General features: G+C 42.8%; 1 protein-coding gene across 2 annotated transcripts; it reads left to right on the top strand.

Moving 5' to 3' along the window:
- The first annotated feature begins 34 nt into the window (after positions 1 to 34).
- On the top strand, positions 35 to 11,545 carry PHF7 (PHD finger protein 7). 2 transcript variants are annotated; one of them, XM_065935346.1, is made up of 11 exons: positions 35 to 762; positions 1,912 to 2,026; positions 2,789 to 2,841; positions 3,228 to 3,319; positions 7,841 to 7,942; positions 8,301 to 8,425; positions 8,878 to 9,037; positions 9,569 to 9,675; positions 10,135 to 10,251; positions 10,677 to 10,801; positions 11,052 to 11,545. In XM_065935346.1, the coding sequence occupies exons 2-11, from the start codon at positions 1,983 to 1,985 to the stop codon at positions 11,276 to 11,278; spliced, it is 1,152 nt and encodes a 383-aa protein (XP_065791418.1). In that variant the 5' UTR covers positions 35 to 762; positions 1,912 to 1,982; the 3' UTR covers positions 11,279 to 11,545. The 2 variants fall into 2 exon arrangements, with proteins under 2 accessions (XP_065791418.1, XP_065791419.1); XM_065935347.1 differs by lacking the exon at positions 1,912 to 2,026.
- The last annotated feature ends 1,662 nt before the right edge of the window (positions 11,546 to 13,207 follow it).

The raw sequence follows: 13,207 nt of genomic DNA, 5'->3' as shown, positions 1-13,207 counted from the left end.
AAGGGGTGGGGTTAGAGCCCAGGTGGAGGGAGATGGGGCGGGGCGGGCGCGCGACCGTTAGCGGTCCCGGTCCGCTACAACCGTCAGCGTCGCGGTGGTCCCCGCGGCCTCAGTCTCCCTGGGTAGCAGTCCGCGTGACTCGGCCCCCGTTTGCACGCTCACCCCCTTCGCCGGCGCAGTCACCGCGCGGGGCGGCGGCCCGTGAGGTAGCTACCACGGCTTGTGACAACGAATAAAGCTCCGGGACAGCGGCTCCCTCGGCGAGAACTGGACGGGCGGTCCCAGCCGGGAGCGGCGGCCCGTGTGCTACCGTGAGGAGCGACCGGCGGAGGCGACCTCCGGCCCGGCCCCGCACCAGCCGCCCGGCAGGCGCGACATGAGCCTGGTCTGGCATCCGCGGGATGCTCCTTGAGCCCCATCTCCTGCTGTTACCTCCGGGGGACGGTTGTGGCCACACCTACAGTATTTTCCAATAAATCATTGTTTATTCTTGCAGCGGCGGCGCCGAACACGCTTCTTTAGTTTTAATTTTTTCAACAAGTTTTACCCAGCACTTATCCAGCGAAACAACTTGATAACCGGGTCAAGGGAGCAACCGTTCTGTTAGGAAACCTCGGACTGAGCAGCTTGTGGAAGCCAGCATTTGCAACGACCTCCTCACATGCTTTGAAGACCATTGCGTCTTCCTGTAACTACCAGTGTGCACAGAATCTAACTCAAGGAACGTCTTGGTCCAGCGATGCAAACAACTGAAGTTTTAAGGTTTTATTTCTATTGCTAGATGATCTGAATTCCCCCAAGAACTTGGAACTATTCTGTAGCCTGCTAACGTGGATTCCCTAGTGCACGCCCTTCTCTTTCAGCCTATCCTAGTTCTTTTGTTAAATAAACCACCAAATGTCATTACAATGCAGGTGCAACTCATGGGTTAGAAGAGATGGAGCTTTAGATTTCTGAACAGCTAGTGGCCTGAGCAGTTACCTTCATGCAGTCCCTAAAGATGTTTATGCTCTCCAGCTATATGCTCTGAGTACATGGTGCTGGGGTGTGTGTCCCTGTCCCTGGACTGACCTAATTCACTCAACACCCCTAAGAAATGCTCTCCTCTCCCCTGACTTGACACTATGCTTCCTTCATAGGAGTGGATTTTATTTCTTCTGTCCCCCTTCCCATTCAGGGATTTTCCCCCTAAACCACTGAAAACTGTGAATTTGTAGTCAGCTGACATTAGTCAGGGAAGGAGTGGCAGGGTGTCTTCTCCACTTTGGGGCCTTTTAATCTTGGCTCAGATCTATAGGAAGGTTGAGAACAGGCCAGACTTCAGTGACCATCTGAGCCTGGTGAAAAGAAGTGATAGGAGCCAAGGGGTAGTTTGTCAGGGTTATATCTTGTCTCTCACTAGAGGGAGTTCTTGCTTTAGGCAGCCAGAATCCCACAGGCTCCTTTTCCTAGGAAAGAGCTTCCTAACCTAGTTTTTTCTGAGTAGAATTAATGAGCTTATACTTGGGGGCAAAAGGAGGTGTTAGGAGTGCTACCTTGTATATTTAGTAGACATAAAATGAAGAACCAGTTAGCCAGTTCAAATAGTTTCTCCCAAGTTCTCACACTGCTGTGGTATATCAGTAATTCTGACCCTATGAAGGTGCCTCTCTGTGACCTGTCTGTACCTGTCTCCTCGCCTTGAATATAGGGTAAAATGGTACCCTATTACCAGGGGGTTTTGCAAGTTAAATGTAAACTGCCCAGAACAGTTCTGGATACAATTTAATAATTATTGGCTATTACTGGCATTGATACTGGGTGGGTCCCTTTTTTCCTGTTATATGGATGGGGAGGTAAAGTCCACTGTTGCTTTGACCTCATGGAACTTAACTAATGTAGACTAAATAGCTGACTTGTTTATATTTATAGCTGGAAGAGCCTGTGTTGTCCTCATTATAGTATAGAAGAGTTCAAGATAGGAGAAACAGAGGCAGCAGCGAATGAAGACTATAAAAGAAAAGAAGAAGGGACATCAAAGACTGAGGTGGAGTAGGCGACTTAAGAGAGTTCGGGAGAAATCGCCCAGTGGTCTGTAGTATATGCTTTACTTTCTGTCTCCTCTGTGTGGTCCTGGAGACTGGGGTTGGTTAGTGTGGAAGCACACACCAGTGGTTCCCTGGAAGCTGCCCACTAACCTATCTTCCCAGGGATGTCCCTACTGACAAAATCCTGGCTCTAGAGCCTTGTTGCTAGCCAGGTTCATATCCTGGCTCTAACACTTGCCAACTAGGTGACCTGGGACAAGTTACTTCATTTCTTTAGGCCTCAGTTCCTCATCTAGAAAATATACAATAATGGCACTCACTTTTTAGAGTATTCTGTAGATTCTTTGAGCTAATACAGTAAAGAGCCAGGAATATTGCCTAGCAATAGGAAATTCTTAATCAATTTTAGTATCATTTTATTAGGCTTCATGAACATAGTACCACCTGATGAGATTCAGGGTAGGTGACAGTAGAAACAGTAAAAGAATAAAAGGGGGTTTGTTCTTGCATTCGTTCAGTCAACACAGGCAATAGAGACACTCAAACAGAAAGATGCCTGTGATCTCACATAATTCAAATAATTCAGTAGGTATGGTGTGTGCTTTCAAAAAATATGAAAAGGAAGAAGAAAACTAATGTCTTAGCCATTAGCTATTTTGGTCCTTCATCAGGTCCGTGGTTTAACATTTTGAGGAAAGTGTTACAAAAGGTGTCAATAGAATCCTCAAAGACTACTTGTACTTTTTCTATTTCTTGTGTAGAAAATCTGTCAAGACAAAGAGGGTAACCCAGAGGAAGCCACCTTCCGGGCCTGGTAAGAAAGACAAGTGGTTCTGTTCAGCTGCTGCCTCCCAGCCTCAGCAAAGGCCACCTGTAGAGGGCAGCAAACTTCCCTTCTCACTGTCCATTCCTTCCCAGAATCGCTAAGATCCTGAACTCAGGGTCTGTAATTTTAAACTGTCACATCCAAAGGGCAAGGAACAAGTTAAGTAAAGCAACTTGAGACAAAAGTATATGAAGTGAGCAGCTGCAGCCAACTCCTTCAGATGTGGCTAAAATCATATGAAAGCCTAATTGATACCCGATACCACTTCAGCCCAGCCTCTTCCTTATTAAAATGATCCTCTTCTCAGTACTCTACTCCTCCTTGTACTTAGATGGTTATGTTCCCAAAATGAATTCCTAACATCCTTTTTGCAGTTTGCCGGCTATGTCTTCAAGAACCTGGGGATCCCGAAAAATTAGGGGAATTTCTTCAGAAGGACAATCTCAGTGTGCATTATTTCTGTCTTGTAAGTGTAAGGCCCCCTTTGTTTTGAATATCCTATGACTTTTTAATATAGTCTGTCCTCTGTTTTTGCACCCAGCCTCAGATGCATTGCCCTGTTGGCTTGTTTTTCTTAGTGGCTGTTTTCTTTTAAAATCTGATTTTTAAAAAGTAATATGTGTGCCTGATACAAAATCCTAATATTATAAAGTATGTACAATATAAAGTCTCTTTCCATTAACAGTGTTCTCAGTCCTTCTCCCTCTCCCCAGAAACAAACAGTTCTTGCAGTTATTTTTTTCCTGATATTTTCTTTTTCTTAAGTATAGTTTGTGTGCTATGGAATGCACTCATTTTAAGTATACAGTTTGATGATAAGCTCATATATCATGATGCACTCATATATCATAGGGATAAAATGTATGTTTGCATGTAAACACTACCCTAATCAAAATAAATATTTCCATCATGCCAGAAAGTTCCCTCCTACCCTTTCCAGTTAGTTCTCTCAAAGATAATCACTGTTTTGATCAATAGACTACTTTTCTCTATTCTCATAATTCATATAAATGAAACCATAAAATTTGTACTCTTTTGTGTCTTGCTACTTTCATTCAACACAATGTTTTGAAAATTGACCCTTGTTGCATGGCTTGTTAGCTTGTGCCTTTTTATAGTGTAGTAATCTTCTGTTGTATGAATATATTATAATTTGCTTTTTTATCCACCTGCTGATGAACATTTGAATGTTTCCATTTGGGGGTTTTTATGAATAAAGCTGTTGTGAAAATTCATGTACAAATTTTTTTGTGAAAACATGCTTTCACTTCTCTGGGACAAATGTCTAGGAGCGGAGTTACTAACTGTATGTTTAGCTTTGTGTGAAGTTTCCAAATCACTTTCTAAAGTGGTTGTACTAGTTTATACGCTCACTAGCAATTTATGAGATTTCTATTTGTCCAATATTCTTGTCCAAAATCTATATTGTTAATCTTTTTAATTTTAGCATTCTAGTAGGTATGATTTGGTATCTCATTGTGGGTTTAATTTACATTTTTCTGGTGACCTAAAATGTTGAGTTTCTTTTTGTATGCTTATTGGCCGTTTACATATTTTCCTTTGTGAAGTGTCTGTACAAATATTTTGTCCATTTAAAAAGTCTAGTTGTCTGGAAACTTCCCTGGAAGTCCATTGCAGGGAGCTTGGGTTCAATCCCTGGTCAGGGAACTAAGATCCCATATGCTGCACAAGGAGGCAAAAAAAGAGTTGTTTTGTCTTATTGAGTTATAAGAGCTCTTTATACATTCTGGCTACAAATCCTTTTTCTGATATGTGTATTCTCCCAGAATGTGATTTGCCTTTTTTATTTCTTTTTTATTTTTTTTTTTCAAGTAAGTTGGTTTAATTATAGATGGTATAGAATTCAGGATAGAACAAAGACTTAAGAACACATTTTGGCAGGATTCTGGGCTGGGTTTACATGAATCTCATAGCTAAGGTAGAAATGACTGAGAAGAATTATAGTCAAAATAAGTCACTGTATATATGTGTGTGTGTGTGTGTATATATATATATATTTTTTTGCAAAATTTATTCTTAAGTTTCCAATAGGTTCCAAGATAACATTGCATTCTAGGTATAGGTGGCAACAGATATTATAGCAGGTAATCCAGATGTTTAAACACCTGGAATGGAGTTAAGGCTCATCATTGCCTCAGGCACCAGGAACAACTTTTTGCCAGGTTTCTTAATTCTACATGTGGCTAGGGGACCTTTCTTCCCAGGCTTTGCTTTTAGCTTCTCGAGTTTTTTCTGTTTTTCCTGTTTCTGTTGAATGTCTTATCCTTGGCTTGCTTCTTGGGCTTCAGGGGCTTCTTCTGGCCACCTCTGAGGCCTGACATCACACATGCCACCCCTTCCCCCTGCTTTAATGATATCTTTTGAAGAACAAAAGTTTTTAATTTTATGAAGTCTAGTTTATCAGTTTTTCCTTTTATCGTTAGTGCTTGTTTGTGTGTCCCAAGAAACCTTTCCCTGCCTGTTAAATTGCCTCAGTGTCTGTCAAAATCTGTTGACCATGTGTCCATAGATCTGCATGATCTGTTTTCTGTCATTGATCTGTGTGTCAATCCTTACCAATACCACAGTTTTGATCATCTTTAAAGCATCTTGAAATTAAGTATTGTAAATTCTGTAGTCTTTTTCCAAGATTACTTTGGCAATCAGTATCAGGTGATTTCCTTTTCCATATGCATTTTATATTTAGCTTGTTTATATTTTCTTGTTTAAAAAAAAGCTTGTCATGTTAGTGATTGATATTGCATTGAATTTATAGATCAATTTGGGAAAAATTGACAAGCAATGTTGAATCTTCAGTCCACGGACATGGTATATTTCCCCATTAATTTGGGTCTTTTAAAATTTACCTCAGCAATGTTTTTTAGTGAAGAAGTCTTGCACATATTTTGTTAAATGTATTTCTACATAGTTTGTGATTTTTATGCTATTGTATAATGGTACTTTAAAATTTAATTTTCAAGGTTTCTGGTGTATAGAAATGCAATATTCTTATTCTTTGATTTTATATCTGCAATCTTGTTAAATTCACTTATTCATTAGATTTTATTTTTTTAATTTTTTGTAAATGCCTTTAGGATTTCCTGTGTACACAATTATGGATGCATAAAAGCAGTTCTACTTCTTTCTTTCCAAGCTTTATGTCCTTTAATTCTTCTTCCTTTATTGGAATAGCTGGGGCCTTCAGTCCAGTGTTGAATAGAAGTTATTTGAGTGAATATCTTATCTTGTTCCTGATTTTAGAGGACAGCATCCAATTTTTCATCATTAAACTATGGTTTTTCACCAGATTGAAGAAGTTCCCTTTTATTTCTAGTTTGTGGAGGGTATTATGAATATGTGTTGAATTATGTCCAACGTTTTTTCTGTATCTGTTGAGATGATCATGGTTTTTCTCATTTATTTTGTTAATGTGGTTTGTTATGTTGATTGAATGCTTTAATGTTAAACTAATCTTGCTTTTCTGGTTCAACCTCTGCCTGGTCATGGTATATAATCCTTTTTATATGGTGCTGGATTCAGTATTTTGTTTCATTTTTATATCTGTGCTCATGAGAAAAATTGGTCTGTGATTTTTCATTCTTGTAAGTCCTATCTTCTTTTGGCGTCAGGTCTTGTTTAATTTCAGTGCATTTTTACACATATACATTTTCGACATAGAAATAAACATACACAGTGCTTTGTATTTTTTTAACCTCATATGTGTACAGAGATCTTTCCATTTAGAATATACTGATCTAGTTTGTTTATTTTTTAAATAGCTAATTGGTATTCCATGGTACAGGTGTGCCAAAAAGTATTAAACTCCTATTAAAGGACATTTAGATTGTTTTTAATGTTTCACTACTGAATTTTCTATTTATAGAAATTATACAATTCATTGTAGAAAATGTTAATAACACTTAAAGTATAGATAGAAATCACTCATATAGTCCTAAAGCCTTGAGTGAGTGTAAACATAGATATGTTTTAGGCCTAATTGGGCTATGATTCAAGTATCCTCAAGTCATCCAACCTTGTAGGCTCACTTTTGCTATATTGTTAAAATAACCTCAGTCCCCGTTACATGTAATTACTGTAAAGTCTAATACCCTTCTTAAGATTTTTGGAAGCTTCTTGGGGTGGGGCTGAGGTGTGAAATTCTTCCAAAGTATGTATATGTTCACTGTTCTTGGGTATATAACAGTTCAGCTTCTTTTTATTTGATTTCCCATTCTAGGCTCTGCTTTGGGGGCTTTTCAGAAACAAAAGGTCCTTTAAAGTATGTTTTCAAAGAAAAGTTCAGTTCCTCTCCTTTCCCTATAAGGCAGAATGACTACAGTCAGGAGACTTTAAAGCGCTGTTTCCTTTTCTGTAAAGCATACACTCTGAGAAGAGTATTGATTCTGTACCAAGGGTCAGTGCAGCAAGAGAGGGAGAGTGTGAGTTCTGTGGGCTTGCATGTGAATGCCACTCGGCTGCCTCCTTACTGTGTGACCTCAGCCAGGTCACTTAATGCACTGTACCTCAGTGGCCTCTAAGATGAGGATCGCAGTGGCATCCATATGACAGGGTTGTGAGCAGAAAATGAGTCACTGCGTTAGGAGTGTTTCTCCAAAGTGCTCAGCACACAAAAATAGTCCTCAATAAATGAAAGACATAGCACAAAGGTGGATAAAACCCCAGGCTCTGGAGTTCCGTTGTCTTGATCCAGTCAGATGGTCTCTCTAGACTATAAAATGGGGATGATGATAGTACCTACCTCTTAAAGTTGTTGCAAGGATTAAATAAGTTAATATTTGAAAAGCACTTAAGAGTCCACAACACCTGTGCTATGTAAACCTTTGTTAAATAAATAAATTACCCTGTGAATGCATGTGTAGCCCACCAAGCTCCATTTCTTGGCTCTCTTACCCTGTCATCCTCCTCACCCCGCTGCACTGTCTCACTGATCATCAGTGTTGACAGCCTGGTTCTGCTGCCCTTCTAGATCCTATCTAGCAAGCTGCTTCAGAGGGGCCAATCCAACAGAGGTTTCCATGGATTTCTACCTGAAGACATCAGAAAGGAGGCAGCCCGGGCCTCGAGGAAGGTTAGAACCCCTGAAGTGGGGGCTGGGGTCGGCCTCTTCTTCTACTCCTCTCATCCCTGCTTCTGTTCTTCCCCCTAATTGGTAGTTTCAAAGTCAAAGGACTCTTGAATTTCCCACTGGTCTCAAGTTCCATCCTTCTCTAGCGTATAGTGTCCTAAGTGAGGAGAGGGAGCAACATCCTGCGAAAGCCAACAAGAATGCAGTGCTGCTTGAAGCTCAGCTCTGGCTTGCCTTAGAGCTTCTAGGTCCACCGAGGAAGAGGAGTGGCTGGGTTTTAAAGCATTTCCGTTCCACAGCATGCTGTTTTTCTGTCTGTCTGTCTGGGGGCCCTGAGTACTGCCCGGGATCTCATTTGCAGATCTGCTTTGTGTGCAAGAGAAAGGGAGCTGCCATCAACTGCCAGAAGGACCAATGTGTCAGAAACTTCCATCTTCCCTGTGGCCTAGAAAGGGGCTGCCTTTCACAGTTTTTTGGAGAGTACAAGTGAGTGATGAAGGGGGAAACTTGAGCTGCCCTTTTGTAATTTGTTATTTAGCATTTGATGAAATCAGAGGCCGGTTCTCACGGGCCTATTTTGATTCACCAAAAAATCTGTCCCTCCATTTGATAATGAGAAACAGTGTCTTGACTTGGCGATTTCACAGATTTACTGCTTGCTTCCCATCCCCTCCTTAGATTACAAACAGCTGGGATTCTTAGACAGCTGCTCAGAACTAAGTGGGGCTTTCAGGAACAGGGGGCTGTGGAGCTTTGCTCAGTGGGAAAGCAGCTGTGAGAAGGCATGTGGCTGTTCTTCACCCTACTCCGCCTCCTCCCCATGAGCTTGGAGGTTCACTGGACACGGGCCAGGGTGGTTGATTGCTATTCCTCTTCCGGGCAGCTGGAAAACTGCATCATTTACAAACAAAAAACGAAGCCTATTTATTCTGCCACAGATCATTTTGTGGGAAACATCGCCCTACACAGAACATCCGACGCAGGAACGTGGGGGAGGAAAGCTGTATCTTATGTTGTGAAGACTTATCCCAAATAAGTGTTGAAAACATCCAGAGCCCATGCTGTAGCCAAACTATCTACCACCGGAAGTGCATACAGGTGGGGCTCTCTCTGCACTGGGGACCATCCACAGTGGCCCAGCTCTGAGCATCCTGGGAATGCTCAGGCAATCTCAGCATCTGTGTGTTGTGCTGGAGGTCTGTATGCAGAACTGGTTCCAGAGGAAACTTAGCTGGGTCTCTGGTCATCCTTGACCTGTAGTACCTCATTCATTATTTAGACTGAACAAAATCCTCAGGATGGCTGGAGCAAATGAACTACTCCTAGAATGAGTCAAGTAGCTTCACAATCAGCCATGGTTCCTGAGATTGAAGGAAAGGGAAACGTGTATCCACAGTACCTGACACCAGCCAGGTCAACCACTGCCAGACCCCATGGCTGAAGATGACACCTGAGGCACTCCTGGGTGCTCTCTTGAGCTTTTTGGTCCCTGATCTGACCCCTGGGTTTGCAGCCCTTGCCCCAACCTCTCTTAGCAGTATCCTCTGTGAGATGAGGGTAAGGGTGGAGAGAATGTGATCAAAGAGAGTGTTTTTATAAGCACAAAGTTTTTCCATGTTTATCTTACAGAAATATGCCCACACATCAGCAAAGCATTTCTTCAAATGTCCACAGTGCAACAATCGAGAAGAGTTTCCTAAAGAAATGCTAAGAATGGGAATTCATATTCCAGACAGGTAGTGGAAACTTGACCACAGGAATTGAGCCAGGGAGTGGGTTGCCTATGTTTCTAGAGAGGAGGTGAGTGTAAGGATAGTTCAGAGAATGAGGAAGTAGCATAAGCATTGATACACAGTGAAAAGGGAAGGGTGGCGGGAGAACTTTTCAATTATAAAGGAATGGAGAGGGCAGGAGAGTAGGGGTGGTGCACATGTTTCCAAAAAAAGGTGCTTTGGGGGACAGAGTTCATTGAGTCCTTGAATTCCAGTGTGAAACTAAGGAACCCCTGTATTCCACTCATCTGCTTCAACCCTCTCCCACTGCCAGACCACTTGCCCTGCCTTGTTGAAAGCATTTGGGCAGCCTGTTGAACTCTTGCTGTACCAGCTTGAGTTCTTCCTAGTTCTTCCTAGGTGAACAAAGGTTTTACCAGCCGATTTTACGTCCCTTACTCACTGTTTCTTCTCCCACTGCAGAGACGCTGCCTGGGAACTCGAGCCAGGGGCTTTCTCAGAGTTGTATCAGCGCTATCAGCATTGTGATGCCCCCATCTGTCTGTATGAACAAGGCAGAGACAGCTCTGAGGAAGAAGGGTAGGGAAAAGCTGCTGGCTAGAAAGATCTCTCATCAGGGCAATCTTATGCCTTAGTACAGTTTTCAGGCACAAGAAATTTACCTTTTTCTGCAGATCTCAGGGCAAACACAGTTGCTAAGTCCCATCCTTGAGCAGCTCAGGATTCACTCATACACAAGTGAACAGGTCCCTCTGCTAGGTCTGCTCTCCTTGTGCCCCACAGAGAGACACTCAGGGCCACTTGCTTCCCAGTCTACCTTGTGCGTGGCTGTGGCTGACCACAGGCCCCGGGATCAGCACTCAGCCACCCCTCCGTCTTGAGTAAAATGTGTAGTGAAAGATTCCTAGGAAGATCTCAGCAAGGGCCTGAACTGCAGCAAACATCCGAAGAGTGGTTCTGAGTGTTCCATGTGTCCCACAATCCTCCCTTGGCTCTTCCTGTAGGAAGTGGCACCTCATTCTGTGTGCTACATGCGGATCCCATGGAACCCATAGGAACTGCTCCTCTCTCAGATCCAACTGTAAGAAATGGGAGTGCAAGGACTGTGCACCTGCTGCCAAAGTCATAGGTGGGACTGGAGGGATAATCTGGTCTTGGTGAGGGTGGTGAGGGTGGGCTGGGACTCGTGGTGGTGGTGGAGGTGGGGGAGCAGGGGGACTCACAGTGCTTAGTAAAGGAGGAGGGTGTGCTCTCAGATGCGGACTTTCACTTGGTACTTTAATTTGGGAAGAAAAGTGGCTAAGGAGGGGCATAAAGACCTGTGCCTGGGGAGGAAACAGAGGGTCGAGTTGGCCCCTCCCAACTTTCTTTCACCACAGGGTACACACTTGAAAACTCAGGTGACATCCCCTGTTGCAGCAGCACCTCCCTCTCCAGGGGACATTTCTACAGAGACACTGGGCTGGAAGAGAATCCGGGCCCTTCTTGGACCAGTTGGCCAGGATCTTCCTTGTTAGAAAACCCAGAGTCCTCTGGTCCCAGGAGGAGCCACTCCTGGGGATCCAGGGGTGTCGCACTCTCTAAGAGCTGCAAAAAACCTGAGTAACATTTCCTGAGCAGTTTCTGCCAAGCACATTTGGGTACAAAGCTGTGCTCCTCCATCAGGTTTCGAGGAGGGAGCACTTTGGGATCGGGAGATGAGCAAAGGGCCAGCAGGGTATCTCTTAACCAAGAAGAGAGAAGTCCTGGGGGAGCGCTAGTTCAGAGCAGTCCTGGTGCTAATCACGGAACGACTTTGTAGTGTTGAGAGCACCTCTGCTCCTCTTGTCTGATCCCCAGAGGGCCTTTTATACTCTTTTTTTCTGCCACCAAGATTCTCCCACCTTGTCTCGTATACTTCTTTCTTCACCTGCGTTTGTTATTATGCAAATAAAGGTTTTCTCTCCATTGGTGTCTCCGTATACATTCACTCTGGAATTTATCTAGCATACTAAGGGATCTACAAAATTCAGTAAGTTAAATGGAGAGTTTTCATCTTAGACCTGTTGCTTTGGAGGGAAGTATTTTGCAGGTAAATGGACTTTATGGGAACAGAGACTTCATCATTGTGCAAATAAACACACAAGATATCATCAAGAAGGGGAGCAGCAAAGGAGTCCACCCTGGACTGAGAATAGGCCACCACTGCAAAGCTTGGGGCCCTGGGCTCAGACAGGCCGGGGACAGCCACGCTCATGTGGGGCAGAAGGGGCTCCCCTCACTCCAGGCGGCTTGGTCGTCAGCATACCTCCCAGCAAGAGTGACGACACAGCTCCACTCAAGCCCTCCTACCTGGTGGTTTGAGTATTTCCAGCTCAGGTAAGGGGGCCATGCTAGACAGTAGGCAAGGCAGCTAGGATAGAAATTTGGCAGAAGGTCTTGAGAGAAACAGAACACTTGTTTGTTTTTAATGCTTTTGTGGGTTTTGGATTAGTGGGGGAAGCTAGACCATTGCCAGATATTGAGTTGGCATTTTCACCAAGGTGAAACTTTTTTTGAACCAAGGTGAACTTGGTTCAAATGTTGCTGACCCCTGAAGACTTACACCTGAATGTGTACAGTGATTCGGATTTGACCAGATTCAATTGGAATCCCAAAGGGGCAGCTAGGGACAAAGTAAATACTTTTAAAAAGTCAAAGCATACTAAAAGGACTATAGTGAAAATTACTTTCTGGACTCATCCTTCCCTACGCCCAGTCCTATTCCCTGAAGACACCTACTTTCCACTTTTTTAGCCATTTCTTAATATATTAATTGTAACACAGTTTTTACTTCCTATATGTTCCATAAAGACCTAGTACCTTTAAAACCTTCCCATTTTCATTCCTTCCATCTTTTGTAATTACATCACAATTTCTGTTAAATTAACCTTCAGTGTTTACATTACTATGGCTATGTAATTGCTGTTTACTACTGAGTCAAGTGGTATACTATGTTTATTTTTCCTCTCCTATACATTGTTTTTTCCTTTAAACAAATATATATATATGTGTGTATATATATATGTATATTTTGCTGTTTACCCATAGCTAATTCTTCCCATATATTCCACATGATCAAGTGCCTCCTAGTACAGGCTGAACATCAGATGGCTATGCACTTCTTTTCTGGAAGACCTGCCTCCTAGGAGCCTGCTCCTTCTGAGCTTGCTGCTCACTGGGCCTTCTCACATCTCCCCCATGACTCTGCCTTTTTTCATTTTCTCTCCTGCAAATTAGGGGATTCAGTGCTGTGCTTCCTAAGCTGGACATCCAAGGACACTTTGTCAGAGCTCTGCAAGTGACAAGAGAGGTTTCAAGTTATATTTTAAACAATATTTTACCTATCCTAAAGACTCAACTCTTGCAGCAATAATTCACAACTGAAAGATACTTCCAAAATTAAGACATTAGTTTCTTACAGAGTTTATATAACTTGGGTCACCAGGCATATTCTCAGACATCTGGGGTAGTATCTTTTCCTTTAAATAAAAAGAGTCCATTTCTATACTACTCA

This window comes from Muntiacus reevesi, chromosome 4 (genome assembly GCF_963930625.1).
Source record: "Muntiacus reevesi chromosome 4, mMunRee1.1, whole genome shotgun sequence".
Lineage (NCBI taxonomy): Eukaryota > Metazoa > Chordata > Mammalia > Artiodactyla > Cervidae > Muntiacus > Muntiacus reevesi.
Note: the sequence above shows the minus strand (reverse complement) of the source record. Positions and strands in the feature narration are given on the sequence as shown.

What these genes read in the sequence shown, in the direction of transcription:
- PHF7 (XM_065935346.1), top strand. Translation starts at nt 1,983, where the DNA reads ATGAAGACTATAAAAGAAAAGAAGAAGGGACATCAAAGACTGAG. An exon ending in AAGGGACATCAAAGACTGAG is followed by an intron (nt 2,027 to 2,788) that starts GTGGAGTAGGCG and finishes TTTCTTGTGTAG; the next exon opens with AAAATCTGTCAAGACAAAGA. An exon ending in CAGCCCGGGCCTCGAGGAAG is followed by an intron (nt 7,943 to 8,300) that starts GTTAGAACCCCT and finishes TCTCATTTGCAG; the next exon opens with ATCTGCTTTGTGTGCAAGAG.